General features: G+C 36.7%; 1 protein-coding gene, 1 long non-coding RNA gene and 2 pseudogenes across 2 annotated transcripts; 1 reads left to right on the top strand and 3 right to left on the bottom strand.

The window, feature by feature from the left end:
- Positions 1-4,284: 4,284 nt before the first annotated feature.
- On the bottom strand, positions 4,285-6,659 carry LOC132168094 (subtilisin-like protease 4; annotated as a pseudogene).
- Positions 6,660-9,090: 2,431 nt separating this feature from the next.
- Positions 9,091-14,261, bottom strand: LOC132174470 (subtilisin-like protease; annotated as a pseudogene).
- A 5,444-nt stretch (positions 14,262-19,705) lies between these two features.
- On the bottom strand, positions 19,706-20,626 carry LOC132168105 (uncharacterized). Its single transcript, XR_009438759.1, has 2 exons — positions 20,422-20,626; positions 19,706-19,910 (listed from the first exon to the last, which is right to left on the bottom strand). It is a non-coding gene; the product is annotated as an uncharacterized LOC132168105 (long non-coding RNA).
- Positions 20,627-21,247: 621 nt separating this feature from the next.
- Positions 21,248-23,617, top strand: LOC132167619 (subtilisin-like protease 4). Its single transcript, XM_059578630.1, has 3 exons — positions 21,248-22,319; positions 22,412-22,798; positions 22,881-23,617. Exons 1-3 carry the CDS (start codon positions 21,308-21,310, stop codon positions 23,615-23,617), a joined length of 2,136 nt encoding a protein of 711 aa, XP_059434613.1. The 5' UTR covers positions 21,248-21,307.
- The last annotated feature ends 1,486 nt before the right edge of the window (positions 23,618-25,103 follow it).

Genomic DNA, 25,103 nt, shown 5'->3' with positions numbered 1-25,103 from the left:
TTAGCCATATCCGACTACATCATAGATCGCTTCTATATAGGACTCCTTTGAAAGAGACGCTGCCTCAAAGGAATGTGAACACCTCTCCTAGCACTGACATGAAGATTATCATCTCCATGATAAAGGATATTGCCCTTAGGTTGGACAAACTTAAGGGTGGCTGTGGATCCATCTAGAATAGGTTGGAATTAGCATGGCTAGAATTATTTATGTTGCATACTTCATTGCATTCTAGCACATGTTATGTGCGTTTTCTTATTGTTTTTCTCTCTTGTCCTATTTTGGTTTTTTATTTTATTTTAGTACTTTTAGTTCTTTTCGATTGAATTGTGTTGTGTGCCTCTGTTTGGGAGTACTCTTATTATGTTTTTTTTGTGAATCTCTCAATAGAACTAGCCTGTAATGTGCGGGTTAATGAAATTGTCATAAATGATGGATTGAGAGTTTGTGTGTGTGTGCTTAATTTGGTGCTTAATGTTCATTCTAAACCTTGTCATATCTATACACATTGTTTCACAAGTTATGAGGGAATTTAGATCTGGTAGTTTAGGCAAACACTCTTACGTGTCATTTGGTTTTCCCTTAATTGTGCAAATTGACCTTGCAAGTTGACCTTGAAACTTAATTGTTCATGGCATCACCTCATTGATTGACAAGAAAATGTAGTCAAATATCAAATGTTTATCCTCTTGAAAATTTCATTGAATAAACTTGAATATTATTTTGCTTTTGAATCATTATAGAAAGAGTCGGTGCCATAATTATTGCGAAAAATATGGGCTAAAGAGAAATTGTGCAGAAGATGCAAGACAGGGAGACTGGGCTTGGAATAAAGAGAAATTGTGTAGAAGATGCAAGAGAGGGAGACTAGGCTTGGAATAATTCCAAGCCCAAGAGACATGTGGTAGACACATGGGCTAGGGAAATCTTCCCTGGCCCTATGTGCATCTTTTGAAGAAGAAGGAGGCTAGGGTTCATCCACTCCTATTACTAGTCCTTCTTGGACTAGTTTCTCTCAATGCTCCTGTAAAATAATTTGCATAAACTTGCATAAAACGTTAATATCTGTTGAGGTTCGGTGTTAATAAACGTTAATTTGAATCATTCCATCAGATTTAGCCGTTAATTTCTAACGGCAATACCTAAAAAGACAAAAATATCCTTGATTTTCCTTTTTTTTTTTTTTTTTTTACTTTTTTTTTTTAAAAAAATTTAATTTAGAATTATGGATAAATTTGAAATTTTATAAAAAAGACGGATATAAATGTCATTGTCTCACTTTTAACGTTTGACGTTAATTTTGTCCATCATTATATGTTGTCTTATGCCATTTTCTTTCGTTTTCTCTTCCATTACAGGCTTTGGATAAATCCAAATATAGGGATGTCCTCCGAGCTGTTAGAAACTATATTCTGAAACTCGAACAGGACCTTGAATTGCTTCAAGAGCAGGCCAAAAATATGGCTGAAAATAAAACTGATGCTGGTAAAGAGAATGATGGAACTGAAACTGGAAGTATTGACTCTAGCTGGGAGCTGTTCAAACTTGCAATTGAAGAATTCTGATAAGCTTAAAGAAATCGTGGATGGAAACAAGCAATGCTCTGAGGATGATTCTCTTATGGATACAGGTTTGGCATAAGATTCTGAAGATCTTTTGGATATTTTCGAAACTGAATCTGACACAGAGACTTTGGATCAAGTGCAACGACCTCTTTATTTGGATGAGTTTGAAAAATTCCCAGTTGAAAGTGATAAAGAACCTGAAGATTTTGAGGAGCACCTTCGCCAAATATCGATAGACTCGAGAAAAGTTCAAGTGCTGGAGAAAAATTCCGACTTGCCAAATTTTGATGAGGTTGGTCAGATATTTTTGCGCTCTGCTTCTCTTTCAAAGAAAAAGAGACGGTAGGAGGTTTATAAGTTATGTACTCTTAGAAGTAATGTTTGGTTGTTTGGAAAAATATTCTCAATTTAAGGGTCGATAGGGAATTTCATTATCATATTTGTATTTACTCATTATCCTATAAATAGAAACGTTTGTATTGTAGACAAATTAAGTTAATGATCACAATGTAGCCTTTAGGGTTTTTCTTATGAGTGGTGAACGTATGTGTCTAACACCAAACCAACCATAAATTTTGTATTTTCTTTCACTCTTTTACTTCTGCTGTTATTTTCGTTTCATCATTATTTCAAAAATATATACAACTTAATAATAAAAGTTTAAAGGGGAAAATGCAGTTTACCCTCATGAAGTTTAAGGAGTTTTTCAATTTTAACCCAAAAGTTCAAAAATTGGCAATCTACCCTCCTGAAGTTTAAAAAATTGGCAATTTAAACATTCCGTTAAATTGGACGGAAATTTTTTTAAAAAAGCCTAAGGGTAATGATATAATTTCATAAATTTCCGTCCATTTAGACGGAAAAATTAAACGGATGGTTTAAATTGCCAATTTTTGAAACTTCAGGGGGGTAGATTGCCAATTTTTGAACTTTGGGGTTAAAATTAAAAAACTCCTGAAACTTCAAGGGGTAAACTGCATTTTTCCCAAGTTTAAAAGAAAATTACCTAACAAAAAAAAAAAAGGTTCAAAAGAAAATTTGAAAACCAAGGGAGACTAATGACTATTCTCAAATTTGGACCGAAATGAAGATGAACTATTTTAGGGTCTAGATTTTGTTTTATAGCAGTTAATTATATATACTACTACCACACCAATGGTATGTTGATATATCTATCATTAGGGCTCAGTTTATTTCGTCGTAAAATGATTTATGAAAAATGTTTTTCGTATTTTCTGGTGTTTTTCATATATCTACCATGTGTGAGTCTCTTTCTACATAAATATTGAGAGATCTAGAAAGGGAGCACCTATATTGTGGATTTGAGGCTACATATATACTTACAAAGTGCTTCTTTGTATTTTAGCGTCCATCTTACATACATATTCATTCACTAATTTGGCATGCTATATATATCCACCATCCGTATCTTTTTTATTTTTTATTTTTTATGGAGAATGTCCGTTTTTTATGGAGAATGTCCGTTGAAGCCAGCTATATACCATCTGTATCTGTTGCTATATATATACTTAGGATAAGGAGACAGGATAGCGGTAGTATACTATAAATAGGGATCCGAATTCAAATGAATATCATTGACCCATAATTGAAGATGTAAAATAGGGATTCTAACTCATATTCTTGACTCCATAATTAGACTTTTTCTTAACTAATAATAATAATAATAATAATAATAATATTGCAATCTATTTCGCTTTCTGTCTTTATTTATCCACCTATTGTTTTGAAGGACTAACTTCGTTTGGGTGTGCAATATTTTTTTATTTATTTTTTTGTATTTTTTTTTTAAATTGTGAATACCAAAAACAGGAGTTTTGAAATTATGTTAGGAAGGTTTAAAAAATAGAAAACAAAATTAAAAAAAACATGTTAGGAAAGGCGAATTAAATTGAATATAATACAATATTCATGTTTGGGTTATAGTGATTTTTTGATAGAATTAGCTAGAAGAATATTTGATAGTGTGGGAATATTTTACTTGTTATTTTCTAATTTTTCGGATTATTTGCTCAAAATTGTCCCCGTGCTTTAATATATCTTTGATGTCTTGGTGTGTTGTTAAAAATGGAACATTAATTCAAATCTAAAGATCTATGAATCTTCCTTAATAATATGATATTAAGAAATCGATATACTAATCTATTTTCATTTGGGAAGACATTTTTGGTTTTTGTGTTTTCTTCTTCTAATAGTAAGAAAAAGACTATAAAGGATGATCTTTTCCACTCTTGATCCAAAAAAGAGAGTAAATGATCCTAAAACAAACTACGATCATATTCTGATTTAGTATTGAAGTTGGTAATTAAACTCATTTGATATTTTGCATAGTTTATTGAACATTATTTATTTATTTTTGACATGTTCACATACGAGGGGGAAGGGAGATCCAACTAGTGACCACTACCTTCATAAAGCATGGCCCATAGCCAATTGAGATACATATATCTTAGAGATGATTGAACATTATTTCATGAAACACAAGTATATATAATTATTATTCTCGCTGTTGTGTTATTAAATATTGAAATGCAATTATGTGTGCATTAGATATTATTAAGAAGACAACAATCAAAAACTAGAAAAACGAACAAGAAATTGAGAAATAAAAATAAAGCAAAATAGAATATATTTCTAAAATATACTCTTCTAGCTTAAACTAATATATAAATATAAATATATATATAAAATAATTAATTTGTCATACGTAAGTGACAGCTATTAGACTTCTAACGTTGTAGCGGCCCGCGGAAACCCATTGGAGATATCCCTGAGCATAACCCAGCGGCCTGACAGTGTGGTTTGATGGGATAAATGTCACTGTGTAACTTGCCTTCTGCTTCACCTCAGTGAATGTGAGCTCTTTCGGTGAAATCTCTAAACCACCTATCCCATTCGGAGACAAAACATCCAAAGTGTATGTTGAGTTTGCCGGCCCAACATTTGTCACTGTCCGTGTATATGTTTGGTTATTATGACTAGGCCCCAGTGTAACTGTAAACGAAGGATAATTCATCTGTGCTGCTGGTATACTGTTCAAACTTGCGCACTGAATTTCCTTCAATCGTGCCCAATGCCAAATGAGCTGGATCATTTGATCTGGGTAATTCAACCCACAAAAAAAAGGAATGTAATCTTCGGGTTGGATGTCGTAAACAAGCCCCGGATCGTTTGCTCTTGACGGGTTAACATGGCCGGAGCCAGCGGTGAACACGTCGGCAAACAAATGAAGTTCATCCATGATGGGATTTTCTCCGAGGTTTAGTGTGTCAGCAGTGGTCATGATCGCTGACTTGATGGCAGCCGGCGACCAATCTGGGTGTGAACTCTTTAGCAAAGCTGCAACGCCGCTAAGGTGCGGGCAAGCCATTGAGGTGCCGGAGATGATATTAAATGTTGATAGCGAATTCGAGTTGCTCTCTACAGGAACTGGCCATGCACCTGTTCAATTACCAATTATTCAAAAAACTTATGTTGATAACAAGAAATAAATTTAATCACTAAATTATTACTTTAACAGCACCTAAAATGTTAACGCCAGGTCCAATGATGTCTGGTTTCATAATTCCGGGGCTTTGTTTGGTTGGGCCTCTGCCGGAAAAGCTGCCAACTGTAGGAGCAGATGGATCTCCGCCGATTACAGTTCCTTTGAATAAGATTGTTGCTTTTGGATATGCTTTTGAATTCATGTATTCTTTGATTCTCAACCCTGCAACGTAGCTGATCAATGTAGTGGGAAGTTTGGGATGTGTTGGCTTAAAATCTAGAGTGTAGCCTGCAACCTCTGAATTCATGATAATGGCGGCGGCTCCACCAGCATTTAAAACTGCATGGGCATCGTTCTCAAATGCAGGCGTACAGAACACTATCTTTCCTTCCACATTCATGTCTTTCAATGTATTATGGCTACATCCTGTTAGAATATAAATTAAATAATTAAATTAACAGTTTCTTATAAGCTTTACCTTTTTGGAATAAATAGTGATTTAACGTTTAACATTTACCTTCTCCGCGCGGAAAAACAAGACGCAGCAATTTGTTTGAATTGAAATCTTGAGGTTGAAATAGGGATTCGCCATCATATTCATCCCCGCTTCCAAGCTTTACTGTAGCCCTTATGCTTCTGTCCACGGTGCTTGCTCCAACTGTGAGAATCCATGGGGCCTCGTTCATTACAGTACTCCGACCGGGACCACTGTTCCCACCGGAAGAGCTCACAAGAATTCCGCTTTGGATTGCCTGGAATGCACCTAGTGCAGTATAGTCCTGGTAGTAAGGAAGAGAAATGCCGCCGGAAGAAATGGAAATCACATCCACACCTTCATCAATTGCCGACTCAAACCCCGCCAAAATGTCGCTCTCGGCACACCCGTTATTGAAGCATACTTTGTAGATTGCCAAGTGCGCGTGAGGTGCGATTCCGGCCGCCGTACCCTTAGCATTCCCAAATGAATTGGCGTCGTTGACAAAATTCCCGGCGGCAATGCTGGCCACGTGGGTCCCGTGCCCTGTTTCGTCAAATGGTCCAGGTCCCGTTACCTTTTTTCCCGCCTGGAAAACTTTGGCGCCAATTATTTTGTTGTTACAATTTGTCCCGTTGAAGTCACACGTGCCTTTCCATCTCGCCGGCGGGGGAAGCATTCCTTGGTCGCTAAACGAAGGATGAGTCGGCAATATCCCGCTGTCCAAAACTCCGATAATCATACCCTTTCCAAAATTGGAGTTTTCCCAGAGTCCGACCTGCCTATCCGTCTTTTTCAACCCCATGAACTCAGGAGTGTAAGTTGTTTGCAGCTGCAGAATCCTCTCCGGCCGGGCAGAAATGAATCCATCCTTCTTCTCCATGGCTTTCACTTCCTCAGCTGTCAATCTTGCTGCAAAACCACTCACCACATTTCTGTACGAATAAACCATGCGTGGCTCTTGCTCTTCTTCCTCCTCTTTTCCGTTCTTGTTTAAATCATCATCTGGTAAAAATGAAGCATACCAGCTCTCTATATCATCTGAATTTTCCAGGCTAGTTTTTCTTTCCTTGGGCATTTTCACGTGAACAATGTATATTTGTAAGCTGCTTTCTTTTTGATCAGCCAATATTGTTGGCATGAAAATGAGACTAAAAACAAGAGATGTAACCACCATTAATGCTTGCAAGAGTCCACACTTCTTCTCCATCTTTCTCCCCAAAAGATGACTTCTTCTATGAATTTCTATGTTTATAATTAAACCTATTTTTGATAGGGCTATGTTTAACTTAATAAAAATATTTTAAATAAAAAGTCGAAAACCAAGGGAGGCTATTATGATTTTTGAGTGAAACGGAGATTATTATTTTACAGTCAATATTTTATTTTGTTACGTTGAAAATTAAACCAACTTTATCTGTTTCACCCTATATATATATATATATATATAGTTAGTTGGTTTGTTAGTTAGGAGCTTTATCGATCTGTTGACTGTTTCTCTCTCTATATATAGTTAGGATAAGGTGAGATTTGTGAAAAATATCCTTCAAACCAGTCCGGAGGAAATATTCTCCAACCTATTTAAAATAGTGTCATGTGTCGATAAACATTTATAAACACATTAAATTCTTAATATTATTAATAGCAGTTTACTAACTTAAACTAAATTTAATGTTTACACATAACACTATTTTAAATGGGTTGATGGATATTTTCTTCTGGTTTGGAGGAAATGTCTGTTCATATATTCTTGACTCCATAGTTAGACCTTAAAGGATCCGAAAGAAAATGAATATTATTGACCCATAATTGAAGATGTAAAATAGGGATTCTAACCGATATTCTTGACTATATGATTAGACTTTTTTTAAACAAAATAAAAAATAAAAAAAAATATTGCAATTGTTTTATTAATGAGAAAGAGCTCGACTCCATAATTAGACTTAAACTAGCTCATAACTCGCGCTATGCGCGTGATCTTCATTATAATTTAATTTTAAAATTTAAACGCATCTTCATTGTGCCTTACATTATAGGTTAAAAAAGATGTACAAAATTATATCTTACATTTTTAAATAATAAAAAAAAGAAACATTTAAAGTTATACAGTACATTACTAAACATAGTGCCACAAAACATAATCACAACAACAAAAAAAAAAATTTAAACATGTTAAAATATTTGTTCCCATATGCGTAATTTATAACGAAATGAAGTATATAAAAAAAATAGCAAGAGAAAAATCTAAATTCGGATTATCAAAGCATTAATAGAAAATTAGAAGAAATTTGTGATGATATTTGTGCGATACAAATTATATTTTAATACAAATAAAAATTATATAATATTTTATTTTATTTTATTTTATTTTTATGAAAACAAAATAATAAACAAAGTCTTTCACTCAATATTTAATGCAAGTTTAGTCCATACATATACATTAAAACACGTTTAATCTTTGTTCCCATTTATGATATATTATTGCTTACAAACTAATTTTTATATTGACTGATTAGCCCCTTCTCCTTTTCCCTGTAATTTGCTTAGAGAAAAAAGTAGGAGGTGCCAAAGTGTATCAGATTGGAAAATTAATATCGCGGGGATCAAGCTTGTTAAACGACGATAAATTTTTGTGTCACAATTTCTTTATATTTTTATTCATACTTTTTTCTTTCCTTCTAAGTGTTGAGATTTTGAAGTATGTTTCAAAATTTGGTTTCTGATGTTTTACGGGCAGATTGTAAATAGAGAAGAACTTGAGTCTCTAAAGACAAACAATCTCTACGTACGTACAGTTCTTTTTTAGTATTTATTAAGAGCTAATATTCTGGAGTTAACTCTCGAGAATAAGTTAAATATTTAAAGAGCAAGGAGCTTATATTCCCTATAATGTTCAAAAGGTAGCTATTAAAGTAGCTCATCAAACTATTAAAGTAGGTCAAAAAGACCACATCTTTTTTTATATTCCTATAATACTCATATTATTTTAAAAACTAAATAAAAAATTAATAAAATAAAAAATAAACTAAACTAATTTTTAAACAAAAAAAAAAAAAAAAACAAGGGGCGAATAAATACAAAATATTTTTTTTTGGAATGAATAAAAAATTATTCACTATAATTGCATTCAATTACAAATCAAACCCTGTGGTTGGCTCAATTGGCAGCCACCCATTTCCTTTTTTCTTTTTCTTTTTTTAACAAGATTTTGAAAAATTAATTTTTGAGTTTTTAATTTTTAAAAGAATAAGAGTACTATAGGAATATAAAAAAAGATGTGACCTTTTTGACACATTTCGGTAGTTTGATGTGCTACGTACTTTAGCACATTTTGAACATCATGAGGCTCTTTAAAAAATAATTGTTGATTTGAGAGGCTTTTTTATATTTTTTCCTCAGAATTATTATTTTTCTACTGCACAATCTCCTTTTTTGCAATCATATTCCCAACAATATATGCATGACACCCTTGAGAGAGGCGAATATAAGTTTTCTCTGGTGTTTACTCCTAAGCTCTAGGATAGTGGTGCATGCATGCCTGTTTCTCATACGAAAGTGACAGGTATTTGACTTCTAAAGGAGTAGCGATCAGAAGCCCATGTGAGATGTCCCTGATCGAGCAAAACCCTGCGGCTTGTCACCGTCGCTTGTTGGGATCGGATGAATGTTACCGTGTAAGTCGCCTTCTGGTTCACCACTGTGAATGTGATTTCTGCCGGTGATATGATTATCCCACCTATCCCTTTTGGAGCCGAAACTTCCAGAGTGTAAGTTGACTTAGCCGAGCCAACATTTGTCACCGTCCGCGTATAAGTCTGAGTACCATTACTAGCCCCCAACGTAATTGTAAACGAAGGATAATTGAGTTGTGCTTCAGGGATGCTTTTCACTTGCGAGCATTTCATAATCCCCACGCGTTGCACATGCAGAATACCCCCAACCATAAATAAGGAATGAAATCGTTAGGTGTGATGTCGTAAACAAGCCCCGGATCATTTGCTTTTAATGGGTTAACATGGCCTGCGCCGGTGGCAAAGACGTCAGCGGGAAGAACTGTTTCATCGCCAATGGAGTTGATCTCCTTCGATTGTTAGTGTGTCAGCGGTGGTCATGATTGACGGCAGTCGGCGACCAGTCAGGGTGTGAGCACTTGAGCAAAGCGGCAATGCCACTGAGGTGGGGGCAGGACATTGAGGTGCCGAAAATCATATTAAATGTTGAGGTGTCGAAATTCGAGTTGTTCTCTAGAGGAACTTGCCATGCAACTAGAATTTTAACGCCGGGTCAGATAATGTCTGGTTTCATAATTCCTGGACACTGAATGCTTGGGCCTCTCAAAGGAAAAGACGCAATTGTTGGAGCAGATGGCTGCTGATCATCAATTACAGTTCCTTTAATCAAGATTGTTGTTGTTGGTGCCAAGGTTGAGTTGATGTAGGCTATGATATTCAACCCTGCAGCGTAACTGAAAAGTGTAGCCGGAAGTATATATGTGGCGGTCAGGAAAAATTGTAGAGCCTTGAACCTCTGCGTTCAAGATAATGATGGCGGTTCCACCATTAGCTAAAACTGCTTTGCTTGTGTCAACTCCTCCAAGCCCACAGAACATTACCTTTCCTTTCACGACAATGTCTTTCAAGGAATCCGAGGAGCATAAATTTGATGTTGGGTCAGCTGTTAGAGTATAAATTAAATAATTAAATTAACTTTTTGCTATAAGCTTAAGTTTTTTTAGATAAGTCGTGATTTAAGATGGTATTATTATAGCATAATTTGAAACATGTATCCGTCATTCATCTCCCGTTTCAATTAAATATTTCACGTGTTGGGCTTCATCGATCAATGAAGAGTTTAAGTCCCATATGTGATGGGGAGTATTAGAATATAATTCGGAAAAACATCACTTAGTACCCCTATCTTTCATTACTTTTGCAATCTTACGCTTAAATTTTAAAAAGTGTCAATTTAGAGTCATAATCTTTCAATTTTTTGCAAATTCAACTCTCTTGTCCAAATTCAGCATTAAATCAAAATGTTGACTAGTGAAATATCCCTTATACCCTTAAGATGTTTATAATAATAATACTAATAATAAAAACTTATTTTAATACTTAACATTTAAAAAGAAAAGAACTTAAGTATGACCCACGACGGGTCACATACGAGGCCCCCCATGGGTCAAAGGTGTAATACCGCGACTTTTTAAATTGTTTTAAAAAGAATTTTAACTCCTTACTCAGCAAGTAGTTAGCCTTCTAAACAAGCCCTAGACAGAGAACCCAAACCTTCTTTAATGGGCCCAAGCCTTTAGGGCCTTTTTGCGAGCAAGGCCCAAGTTCACCTTTTCTGGACAAGCACTTGTCCTTGGTGACCACACCGAGCACTCGTTTGTAGCCCACGCAACCCTTGTAAATAGGGGTGGGCAAAAACCCACCCAACCTGCAAACCCGAACCACCCCACCCCGCCCCGCTTGGGTTTTATGTGTATTTTTGCGGGTTCGGGTAGGATTCTTCCAACCCGAGCGGGGCGGGATGGGGCGGGTTACGAGTTTTAGGTGTTTTTTTCCGCTGGTACCCACCCCGCCCCAATCCACCCCGCATAAGTATAAAAACTAAAAAACCCTAACCCTAATCTATTCAGCCTCTCTCTCTTTATTCTTCTGCTGCTGTCGTCTTTTCTCTCCCTTTCGCTCTCTTGTCTCCCTTGCACTCGCTCCGGTGTGTTCTCTCTCTCTGCCTCTCGTCTGCTTCTCTCTCTAGTCTAAGCCGTCGCTCCACTTCCTTAGACCATTACTGTTGCGCCGCTCCCACCTCCACAGACCACGATCTTGTCAATCCAGGTTTTTTTTTTTCTCTTTCTAGACCTCTTTCATGAATCATTCTTTGATTTTCTTTTCCATTGTTTATAGGTTTGATGTATGGTTGTGTATGTTCGTTTGTTTCTTGGGGTTTTGTGTTTATAGGTTTAAATCGTTTGATGTGGGATTGTGTTTGTTTCTCGAGGTTTTGAGAGGATCTGACGAAAAGATGAAAATGGAGGAGAAGAAAGAGGAAAAGAAAGAAGAGAAGCTGTTGGAGGAAAGAAATGAGAGGATCTGGAAAAGAACCCGCACAATCCGCCCTGATCCGCCCCCCCCGGCAATACCCGAACCCGCGTGGGGCTTGTTACTTGTGCTCGGGTGGCGGGTTGAAATTTCCAAACCCTCAAGGTGCGGGGCAGGTTGGGGAAAAGGCCGATACCCGCCCACACCCCGACCCGTGCACACCCCTTTGAAATCGTAATCTGAACTCTTTAGGCCTTTTATGAATAGTACACGAGCGCTTGTTGACCATTTTTAGACCGTTGGTTTTTACTCGCCCCTGCCACTTGCAACTCTGACCCATCTGAGCTACAATACACGAGCACTCGACACTGTAGTACACACGAGCGCTCGCCCCTTTTTAGAAGTTTTTCCATTTTGCCCTCAGCTTCTTTCCCTATAAATACCCCTTACCCCCATTCGACCCAGCCCTCAAAATGCCCTCTGGAGCCTTAGGATAACTCTGCTTCTTTATTAATTGAGAGTGTGTGAGCTTTGTGAGTGACTTGGATGAAGGAAGGAGCACTATTGAGAAACCTACTTGTTGAGGTAATCCCTACATCTTCTTGTTGTTATGTTGTTAAGTTTCTTGTTTTACAATAGTCTAAACGTTTTCTTGAAGTGATGATTTCTCCTTTCAATGTTTTAAGCATTTTAGTGCTAAGGCAAGCCTTTGCACCATTTCATTGTTTAAGAAAACTTGTTTCAAAAGGCGTTTTCAAGGGACGCTATTAGGAACACTTGTAATATGTTTTGGTGCTTCAAACGAACCTATTTCTTAAGAATGTTTTCAAGGGCTTTTAAAAACCTCTTTGATTCCTTGTGTTGTGATGCATGTGTTATTTTGAGCCTAGATATCAACCAATAGCTTTAGATAGAGGCCTAAAAGCATTTTAGGGGCTTTTGGCCAAAACCCTAGCCCCTAGCCAAACGCTCGCCCTAGGGAACGAGCGTTCGACCAGAGGCCGGCTCTTGTGTTCCTTAGCCCTTTAAATGTTCCAAAGGTTTTAGCAATCCTTTTTAGTTAGATGGAACCTCGTAGAGTTCTCTAGTACTGCTTATAATGATGAGTTGTGTTTCATTATAGCAGGATTCGAGATGTCGGAGGACTTAAGCAAGCATACGAGGTAAGTAACCACACACGAATACTTTCCTTAAAAATGTGGGATATATTAGTTAATTGATCATGCGTATGATATGAGCATGTCTACATTTTTGTAATAACTTGGTAACTGCTTTAATAAATGGTTGATAAGATGCATCGTATGAACTGTTACACCGATACGTGCAGAATAATGATCATGGGCTAACTATATAGACTTCATTCTATAGTCAAATGTGTGTGTTGTTATATGGGCTTTGGATCCAATGGTTTTCATGACCGGCGTAGCCATTCCCTAATGGTTGGTCACTACAAGATGTATACCATTAGTGGTGTGGGCCACCCGAGGTCAAACTCGGTCGTGCCACTAGTGGTAGATGGTAGCATACAATGGTTGGGGTACTGGCATTATATTACAGGTCCCTCAGGATAGCGCCAACCCTGCTAAGAATGGATAATATCTCGGGTAGACCATACATGAGAGTTATATATGGCCTATAAAGCACTAGTTTTTTTACATTAAACTACTTAGGTGATTGCTTCTTAGAGTACACCACCCTTTATCAAACTAAACGATATTTTCAAAGGTGTATTAATGGCGACAATGCCCATCTCTTAGATGGAGATATACAAGAGATAAGCAAAAGATGAAAACAAAAAATTTCTCATACTTTAAATAGGATCCAAAATAAAATGATTATCTTTGACCTATAATTGAAGATGTAAAATAGGGATTCTAACCGATATTCTTGACTCCATAATTAGACCTTAAAGGATCTGAAAGAAAATGAATATCGTTAACCCATAATTGAAGATGTAAAATAGGGATTCTAACCGATATTCTTGACTCTATAATTAGACTTTATATATATATATAAAATTCATTAATAAGAAAGAGTTTGACTCCATAATTAGACTTAAACTAGCTCATAACTCATGCTATGGGCAAGATTCTTCATTATAATATAATTTTAAAATTTAAACGCATCTTCCTCGTGCTTTTCATTGGATTGGGCTTAGCTACGGTAAACCAAATTACCGCATATATGCCGTAGTTTGGTTGGAAGGCTAGGATTTCATGTTAGGGTTTTTTAACCCTAAAGGAAGTGCCGTCAAGAAATTCCCAAACCGTCTCCTCTCTCTGTTTTCTCGCTTATCCAAAACCGACAAACTTAGTCTTCCACCTTGGGAGGTTCTTCAAGTTTCTCTTCAGTCTTGGGGGTTTTGTTTCTTCCACAGCAGAAGAAGAAGCAGGAGGACCCTTTTCTTCTTCCTCCTCCTTCTTCTCTTCTTCCTTGGGCAGCGGAGGAGGAGCCATGAAATTGTGCTTGTTGAAGGCCTCTTGGACGAGTTACCTCAGCTCCTCAAGCCCCTTCTTTTCTGCCTCCGGCAGCTCCCCAACCACATAACTATCTTCCTTGAAAGACACTAATTCGGTAATCTTCAACTTCTTGGCCTTGGGCTTCTCCGGCTCCTCTACTACTTCCTCATCTGGACCCAGCTTCTCCGCCTCTGGCTCCGGTTCCAGAACCATCGGCTCTTTCTTTGTGGTGGGTGTCTCCACCACCACTTCCTCTGTCGTTGGCTTTAGGCATTTAAGGACTTTTTTTTAGTACAAGTAAATGTAAACTAATGTAAATTTGTAGTCTAAAATTTTAAATTTATTATTATTATTATTAATTACTTTTGGGATCGATCCTTTTGTAGCAATTTGGCTCAATTTGTGGTATATAGCAAATTTTGATGCTAAAATGGCCATGAAAAGGCCAGAAAAAAACATACACACACACATACACACATTTAAAGTTAGCCCAAAAAAAGCCCAATTCTCAAAACCAACCTTAAAAAAAAAGCTCAACTTGTAAAAAGCGGTTAGCAAATATGGATAACAGCTAACCGCTAACCGCAACCGCCTTTTCGCCCCTAACTACAAGTACCATTTGTTGTCTTCCTTGTTGGAAAACTCTTGTGCCAATTAATTAGTTGTTACACATTGTTGTGCACATTGAATTCACGCCGGCCTTTCCATTTCGCCGGCGGGGGAGGCACTCCTACGTCATCGGCAATATCCCTTAGTCCAAAACTCTGATGATCACACCATTTCCAAGCCTTTGGTGTTTATAGGCAAAAATGACTCAAACCTGCATTTTCTTTCCTTCGGTTTTTTTACGTAAACAATGTATATATGTTTGTAAGCTGCTTTGCTTCTGATGATCTTATGCCAATATTGTTGGTGAGAAATTAACCATGAAAATGAGACCAAGAAGCAAGACTCCACACTTGCTCTCCATGCATTCATGTTTGTTGTATCTACAAGAACTAGCGCGGTTCCTTTGAGTCATCTCATCATTGATCCCCATGCGTCTACTTCTCATCCATGTACATCTTTGTTGGTATGCTTCATTCATCCTTAACTAATATATATATATCAATGGTGAATGAAGCATGCTAACTTAACGAAAATATATGCGAGATAGACGCTAGAACATATATAAATAAGAATTTTTCGTATATTTACTTTAATAAAAAGAAATTGAAAATCAAGGGGGTTTGTACACAAATATCGAGATTATTCTCAATTTGGAGTGAAATAGAGATTAACGATTTTGTAGTCCAAATTTTGTTTTATTGTATTCAAATTTTATATGGTACCACAACATTTACAAATTTTAAATAACATAGCAATATATTCACCACTAAATTGTAAATTTAGGACTATATATATTGCGCATGTTCGTCGAAGGCTTGAAGCTACCTATATATACTAATTATGATAATGAGACAGGATAGCTATAATATACTTTAAAGGGTAATGCTACGGAGTAGCATTTCTTCAGGAAACCATCCGTAAAAAGGCTGGTTAACCAAACTTGGGTTAACCAGCCTTTTATTTAATAAATATAAAAATTAAAAAACAAAAAACAAAAACAAAAAAGCCTTTTATTTAATAAATATATATAAAAAAAAACAAAAAAACAAAAATAAAAACAAAAGTATTTTGTATCTGTAGGGTTTCATACCCCAAATACCACAACCGGCCGCCACCACCATCCACCACCGCCGGCGAGTTTCTCTCTCTCCCAAACTGCCGACCACCACAATCCAGCGCCCCAACCACCACGAAGCAGCGGCGCCGCCACTCACCACTGCCTTCTTCCCTGTAATAAACGTTTTCGTATATTTACATTTTGAAGGTGCAAAGCTTGACTTGTTTCTTTGGCTATTGTATTATTTAGTTAGGTCACTTGATGGGTGGCTGAATATATATGCTTGAGTTGCAGGTCTTATAATTCAATTGTATATATGCTTGAGTTGTAGATGTTTATTGTATAATTCACCGCCACAAACGTTTATTGTGTTATTGTGTGTGGGTGGGTGGGTGAGTATATATGCTTCAGTTGCAGGTCTTATAATTCAATTGGATTCAAAGCATAACTTTTTTTGTAAATCTCATAAGGCTTCTCGGACGACATTCATTTTTTTAAGGCTTATAATTTATCTTTCTCCAACTCAGATACGCAAGTATAAGAAGTCAAACTCTTCAGATTGATGTCTAATTTGAATTTTTACTTGTAATAACTCTTAGATGGATTCGGAAAATGAATGCGAAGATGACAATTTACGTACACATATTTCTGTTGGTAATGATCTGCCCCCTCAAATTGACCTTGAAAATGGTTTGTTAGTCTCTTCTTCTCTCATTTGTAGATTTTATGCATCATTTGTTAAATGTTGTTTTGCTGAATTTTATTTGTTTCTGTGTTGTAGATGGAAATGAAATTGTAATTGATGAGGACGATAATAATGGCAAGGGCAAGTATGAGTGGAAGCTCATAAGTGAAGACGAAAATGTTGAGCAACCTAAGCGAGGTATGACATTTAGCTTCATCGAAGAACTTTCCTCATATTATAGGCAGTTTGGCCGGAAAATAGGTTTTGGGGTGGTAACAAAAAAAATTACTAGAGATAAAATCACTGGGGAAGACATACGTGTCACCCTTGCATGTCAACGTCAAGGCAAACCACAACCCAAGACAAGTAAACCAAATCCCATGATCAAAACAGAATGTAAGGCGAAGTTGAATGCAAAGTTAGTTGAAACGAAGTGGTATGTGACTAGTGTAATTATTGACCACAATCATGGTTTAAGCCCAAACAAGGGAAGATATTTTAAATGCAATAGGAATTTGAATTCTAACGTGAGAAGAAAGATTATAGAAATGATATATCTAAGATTGGACTGAGTCAGAGTTATAACTCTCTTGCTGTTGAAGCTGGGGGGTATGAAAATCTTCCATTTATAGAAAAAGATTGTAGAAACTTTATTAACAAGGAAAGACGCATTCGGCTTGGCCAAGGAGGTGCTAAAGCACTTCTAGACTATTTGAATAAGATGCAAGCAACCGATAGTGGTTTCTACTTTGCAGTTGATTCTGATGATAATTCTAGGTTGAAAAATGTGTTTTGGGTTGATGCAAGAAGTAGGGCATCGTATGAAAGTTTTGGGGATGTCGTGACATTTGACACGACATACTTGACTAACAAATATGGTATGCCATTTGCTCCGTTTGTGGGAGTGAACCACCATGGTCAGTTAACGCTTTTTAGGGCAACATTTATATTTAGTGAGGATACAGAAAATTTTGTATGGTTGTTTCAAAATTGGTTGAATTGCATGAACGGCCAAGCGCCACTTGCAATTATAACAGATCAAGATCGGGCTATAAAAAATGCAATTGCAAGAGTTTTTCTAGGAACCCGACACATATATTGTCTATAGCACATTTTGAGAAAAATTTCATACAAGTTTAAGTCATATTCAAATTATCATGCCATTAAGAGTGCCATACATAAATGTGTTTATGAGTCTCAAACATGTGGTGACTTTGAGGTAGGATGACAAACTCTACTAGATAGTTATGAGCTAAAGGATCATGATTGGTTGCACCAATTATATAATGAGCGGACTTTTTGGGTTCCGGCATATCTGAAAGATGTGTTTTGGGCTGGTATGAGAACTACACAATGGAGTGAAAGTATGAATGCCTTTTTCGATGGCTATGTGCGTCCGTCTACTACTTTGAAGCAATTTGTTGACCAATATGATATTGCTTTGCGAAAGAAGGTTGAGAATGAGAGTCTTGAAGATTTCAAGTCTTTTAATTCTAACCTTCCATGTGTAACTTTTTATCCTTTTGAGGAAAAATTTCAAAAAGTTTACACCATAGCCAAATTCAAAGAAGTTCAGCGTGAGATAATATCTATAATTTATTGTACTATCTCCCTTTTGACTACCGATGGTGCAATTTGCACCTACCAAGTGACTGAACAGGTAAAAGTTCAAAATGAGACAGTTGAAGATGCCTACATGAAAGTAGTAACATATGTTGTCTACTTCAATGAAGATTCCAATGAAGATGGAGATGAATTTGAAGTAAAATGCACATGTGACTCATTTGAATCAAGAAGCATCTTGTGCAGACATGTCTTTGCTCTATTGAGTGCACGTAACATTACATCTTTGCCCCCCAAATATTATCTTTACCGTCGGAGGAAGGATGTGAAGCGAAGATATACTTTAATTAAATGTAGTTTTGATGCGTTGAGTGCCAACCCCAAAGTACAAAGATATGACAACTTGTGCAAAAGTATGCATACATTGGCAAAGATTGCTGCTAGAAACGTGGATCAATACACAAAAGTTCAGACGCATATGGATATGTTGATTAAGGAATTACGTGCTTCAAGTTTTGAACCTAGTCCACCTTCTCTTGCACTTCAAGGCGTATCTTTAACATGTAATAAGACTGCTGATGATGTTGAGTTGGTAGTAGATGGTGATGAGGTTCATAGTCCTATTGTAGCTAAAACAAAAGGAAGGTTACAGCATAAAAGGAAGATGTCTGTAGTGGAAAAAGCGACAGTGAAGAAGTCACAAAGTAAAAGCAATGAGCCGTGTAATACTAATCCCAATCGAAGGAAACGAAAAAAAGGGGTACTTACTTTTCCTTCCCCTAGTGCTTAATTATTATTATTATTAACAAAATTTTGTGCATTTCTTAACATTTTTCCTGTTTTTTGCATAACATAAAACATTTACTTAAAGACTTCACATGGAGATGATGTTCCACATTTATTCGAAGCTCTTTGTCCAATTTCAGCTAATATGCAACATGGTGATGTTTTTAAAACTCAAGAGAGTATAAATACTCAGGTATTACAAATGAAAATAAAAAATTATTTCATGAGATTTGGTTTATATTGTTAGTTGAAATCTTGATCATGATTTTGTAGGATATGTGGCTACCTGAGCTATTGGAATGATAATTGGAATGCAAGGAATGCAAGTTACAATGCATTTTTGGGAGAGGATTTTTTTGTAATGCTAAAGGGTTTGACATTTATTGGTATCTTTGAGATAGGATTTTTTTGTGTAATGCTGAAGGGTTTGGCATTTATTAGTAATCCTGATAGCTTTGAGAGAGGATTTTTTTGGTGTAATGCTGAAGGGTTTGACATTTCTTGGAAATCCTTCATTACTTTGGGAGAGGATTTTTTTTGTAATGCTGAAGGGTTTAACATTTCTTGGTAATCCTTCATTACTTTGGGAGAGGATTTTTTTTGTAATGCTGAAGAGTTTAACATTTCTTGGTAATCCTTCATTACTTTGGGAGAGGATTTTTTTTTTTTGTAATACTGAAGGGTTTGACATTTCTTGGTAATCCTCATTGCTTTGGGAGAGGATTTTTTTTTTGTAATGGGTTTGACATTTCTTGGTAATCCTCATTGCTTTGGGAAAGGATTTACTTTGTAATGCTGAAGGTTTTGACATTTCTTAGTAATCTTGATAGTTTTATTTTTATTATGGAATGCAAGAGTTTCCATGATTGTTTTTGTGTTCATTATCTACCAATCAAATGTGCACCGATTTAAGAGGTGTATATCGATGCATATTTTTCACACTTTTATACAAAGGTGGACAATAAACATTCAACTTTATAATTTCAAGTATTACATAAAATCAGCTTGAAGAGAGGTATATAATTTGCTTTTTTTCATCATGTACAAACAACCAAAAAGTTACAATCCGAGAGTTTCTCAATGCAACTTCAAGTGTTTCTCATTTTCATTCTCCTTATTATCATTGATAATAACTCTGTGTCTGCGGCAACAAACCATGTCTCTGCAAAATAAGCAAAACACTAAGAACTAATAGTAGCAAAAACAGAAGCAGCATCAGAAAATCAAAAGAGAAACCCAGGGAAAAAAAAATACCAAAACAAAATCTAAAAATCTCATTTTCATTCTTCTTGTTAGTGCGTGGTAAAACCAGAAAATCAAAAACTAGCCAAAAACAGAGAAACCCACGAAGAACAAATATCCAAGAATTGTTTTCAAGAAATATACCCATACTCAACCAACAACCGAAAATCAAAAGGACTAAAATCTTCAACACTAGCTATCTAGTGAAGCAAAACCGAAGCAGGGAGCAAAAGAAATCCCCCCACCTAGCCCATTCAGCCATGGCAGAAAGAAGACCCATGACCAATCGGCACTCAACCGACAAGCAAAGGAAAAATTATAGCAGAAGTAACTAAAATTCCATTTCTTTTTTTTTTTTCTTCTCAAAATGAAAGATTTATCTAGCTCAAAGAAGCTCTAACCAACAAAACAATGAAAACATTTATGCATACCTTCTCCAACTTAGTGGGCGTCGTCGGTGGTGGCTGGGTGGCGTCTCCGAATTTCGAGTTGGTGCCGTGGGTGAGCGTCGTTGCGCCGTGGGTGGCGGTCTGTTCGGTGGTGGAAGTGCTTGGTGGTGGGCGAAGGTCGGAGGTGAAGGGGGAGGGAGAAGGATGGGAGAGGAGGACGAGAGAAGGTTTTGGGGAAAAAACCTAAAAAGGCTGATTTATTAAAATAAAGGCTTTTTTGTATTTTTTTATATTTATTAAATAAAAGGCTTTTTTGCCTTTTTTTTATATATATATTTATTAAATAAAAGGCTGGTTAACCCAGGTTTGGTTAACCAACCTTTCTACGGATGGTTTCCTGAAGAAATGCTACTCCGTAGCATTACCCTACTTTAAATAGGGATTCGAACTAAAATAAATATCGTTGACCCATAATTGAAGAAGTTAAATAGGGATCTTAACTGATATTCCTGACTCCATAACTAGAGCTTTAAAAAAATAAAAAAATAAAAATTAATCGTGCAATCTTATCATTAATGAGAAAGAGCTTGACTTTAATTCGTCATTGATAATGATAATAACTCCTTATCACCGATGACACCTTGTCATCGCTTGTAACTATATATATAGAGACAGAAACCGTCAACAGATAAAGTTCATATATATATATATATATATATATATATATATATGTTTGTGCCAAGTGGAGAAGAAGTCATTTTAGGGGAGAAAGATGGAGAAGAAGTGTGGACTCTTGCAAGCATTAATGGTGGTTACATCTCTTGTATTTAGTCTCATTTTCATGCCAACGATATTGGCTGATCAAAAAGAAAGCAGCTTACAAATATACATTGTTCACGTGAAAAAGCCCAAGGAAAGAAAAACTAGCATGGAAAATTCGGATGATATAGAGAGCTGGTATGCTTCATTTTTACCAGATGATGATTTAAACAATAGCGAAAGAGAGGAGGAAGAAGAGCAAGAGCCACGCATGGTTTATTCGTACAGAAATGTGGTGAGTGGTTTTGCAGCAAGATTGACAGCTGAGGAAGTGAAAGCCATGGAGACGAAGGATGGATTCATTTCTGCCCGGCCGGAAAGGATTCTGCAGCTGCAAACAACTTACACTCCTGAGTTCATGGGGTTGAAAAAGACGGATCGGCAGGTCGGATTCTGGGAAAACTCCAATTTTGGAAAGGGAATGATTATCGGAATTTTGGACAGCGGGATATTGCCGACTCATCCTTCGTTTAGCGACCAAGGAATGCTTCCCCCACCGGTGAGATGGAAAGGCACGTGTGATTTCAACGGGACAAATTGTAACAACAAAATAATTGGCGCCAAAGTTTTCCATGCGGGAAAAAAGGTAACGGCACCTGGACCATTTGACGATGAAGGGCACGGGACCCACGTGGCCAGCATTGCAGCCGGGAATTTTGTCAACGACGCCAATTCATTTGGGAATGCTAGGGGTACGGCGGCCGGAATCGCACCTCACGCGCACTTGGCAATCTACAAAGTATGCTTCAATAATGAGTGTGCCGAGAGTGACCTTATGGCGGGGTTTGAGTCTGCAATTGAGGAAGGTGTGGATGTGATTTCCATTTCTGCCGGCGGCGGCTCTCATACTTACTACCAGGACTATCTTGCATTGGGTGCATTCCAGGCAATCCAATACGGAATTCTTGTGAGCTGTGCCGGAGGGAATAATGGCCCCGGTCGTAGTACGGTACAGAACGAGGCCCCATGGATTCTCACAGTTGGAGCAAGCACCGTGGACAGAAGCATAAGGGCTACAGTAAAGCTTGGAAGCGGTGATGAATATGATGGCGAATCCCTATTCCAACCTCAAGATTTCAATTCAAACAAATTGTTGCGTCTTGTTTTTCCACGCGGAGATGGTAATTAAAGTATGCTCAATATGATGAATATAATGTTAATTCACCATTTATCCAAATCTGTTAATTTAATTATTTAATTGATATTCTAACAGGATGTAGCCAGAATACATTGAAAGACATGGATGTGGAAGGAAAGGTAGTGTTCTGTACGCCTGCAGTTGAGAACGATGCCAATGCAGTTTTAGATGCTGGTGGAGCTGCCGCCATTATCATGAATTCAGAGGTTGATGGCTACACTCTAGATCTTAAGCCAACACATCCCGCACTTCCCACTACATTGATCAGCTACGTTGCGGGGTTGAAAATCAAAGAATACATGAATTCACAAGCATATCCAAAAGCAACAATCTTATTCAAAGGAACTGTAATCGGAGATCCATCTGCTCCTACAGTTGGCGCCTTTTCTGGCAGAGGCCCAACCATACAAAGCCCCGGAGTTATGAAGCCAGACATTATCGGACCCGGCGTTAACATTCTAGGTGCGGTTAAAGTAATGATTAAATGATTAAATTTATTTCTTTCTATCAGCTTAAACTTTTAGAATAATTAAGGATTTAACAGGTGCATGGCCAGTTCGTATAGAGAGCAACTCGAATTCGCTATCAACATTTAACGTCATCTCTGGCACCTCAATGGCATGCCCCCACCTTAGCGGCATTGCGGCTTTGCTCAAGAGTTCACATCCTGACTGGTCGCCCGCTGCCATCAAGTCAGCAATCATGACCACCGCTGACACGCTAAACCTCGGAGAAAATCCCATTGTGGATGAACTTCATTTGTTTGCTGACGTGTTCACCGCCGGTGCCGGCCATGTTAACCCGTCAAGAGCAAACGATCCGGGGCTTGTTTATGACATCCGACCCAATGATTACATTCCTTTTTTATGTGGGTTGAATTATCCTGATCAAATGATTAGGATCATTCTGCATTGGCAACGAGAGGAGGATATTCGGTGTACAAATGTGAACAGTATACCGGCAGCACAGCTGAATTATCCTTCGTTTACAGTTACACTGGGGCTTAATCATGATAATCAGACATATACACGGACAGTGACAAATGTTGGGCCGGCAAACTCATCGTACACTTTGGATGTTTTGTCTCCGAATGGGATAGGTGGTTTGGAGATTTCACCGAAAGAGATCTCATTCACTGAGGTGAAGCAGAAGGCAAGTTACACGGTGACATTTATCCCATCAAACCACACTGTCAGGCCGATGGGTTATGCTCAGGGATATCTCCAATGGGTTTCCGGCCGCTACAACGTTAGAAGTCTAATAGCTGTCACTTACGTATGACAAATTAATTATTAGGAATATATATAAACACCAAAGAAAATTTATATATTCGTTTTTCTAGCTTTTGATTGTTGTCTTCTTAATAATATCTAATGCACACATAATTGCACTTCAATAGTTAATAACACAAAAACGAGAATAATATTAATAATTATACTTGTGTTTCAAGAAATAATGTTCAATCAACTATGCAAAATATCAAATGAGTTTAACCAACTTCAATACTCAATCATACTATGATTGTAGTTAGTTTTAGGATCATTCACTCTCTTTTTTGGAATAAAAGTGGAAATGATCCTCCCTTATAACCTTTTTCTTACCATTAGACACACACAAAAAAAAAAAAAAAAATATTGTCTTCCCAAATAAAAATAGATTAGTATATCAATTTCTTAATATCATATAACGAAGATAACTTATACTAAATTTAATATGCCTTTTAAATGTTTATAGACACTTAGCACTATTTTAAATGTTTTTTATTTTGTTTGTTCTGGTCTTCGGGTTGAAGATGGATTTGTTGTCTTGGCCTTCAGGTTGAAGATGGAGTAGATCGATGTGGGGGCTTAACTCTCAAAGCCCGATTTTTAGTTTCTAGTTGTTTTTTATTTTTATTTTGTATTTGGGCTACCATGTCCTAGATTTAGTTTGCACGAAGCAGATCTGTTCCTTAAATGAAATTGTACATGGGTTAGCATAAGCTTGAAGTCATTTTCATGACTTTGTAACTTTCACAGCTTTGACTATGATTTTTCAAGAGATGTTTGCTCTATGTTGTAAGAGTTTTATGCTCATGAAATTTCATCAGTGAAAATTCCATATTTTTTTTTTAAAAAAAAAAAAAAAGAGGGGGTGGTCGAGGTTTCTTCCGTGACCGTCGGAAGAAATTTATATCCACATTTAAAAGGCACATTAAATTTAGTTTAAGTTAGTAAACTGCTATTAATGATATTAAGAATTTAATGTGCATTTTAAATGTTTATAAACACTTGGTACTATTTTAAATGGGGTAAAGGATATTTCTTCCAGACTAGTTTGGAGAAAATTTATGTCCTAAAATATATACCAATTATTGCTAATTGATGAAGACCACATAATAAATTAGAAATAAAATAGGGTTAAACACCATTTCAGTACTTGTGGTTTGCACCAAAATCAACTAGCCACTTGAATTTTCAAAAATATCACAAATGGTACCTATGGTAAGCAAATAAACTTACTTGGTACTTCCGTCAAGATTTCGTTAAGTTTTCTAACAGAACGCCACATCACCTGTGTGGTATGGTATCTGGGTTTTTGGGTGCTACGTCATATTTAAAAAAAAAAAAAAAAAAAACAAACAAGCAAAAAAACAAAACAAAAATAAAAGGAAAAAGTCTATATAACCCCCTCAAACTACCAAAATATTGTCAATGTCTTCCCAATGTTAGAAAAAAGATAAAAATGTCCCTATATATTTCTCAATAAGAAAAAAAAAAACCCTTAT

The sequence above is a fragment of the Corylus avellana genome, chromosome ca1, assembly GCF_901000735.1.
Source record: "Corylus avellana chromosome ca1, CavTom2PMs-1.0".
In the NCBI taxonomy this organism is placed as follows: Eukaryota; Viridiplantae; Streptophyta; class Magnoliopsida; order Fagales; family Betulaceae; genus Corylus; species Corylus avellana.
The sequence above is the reverse complement of the archived record's forward strand: the minus strand, read 5'-3'. Positions and strand labels throughout refer to the sequence as shown.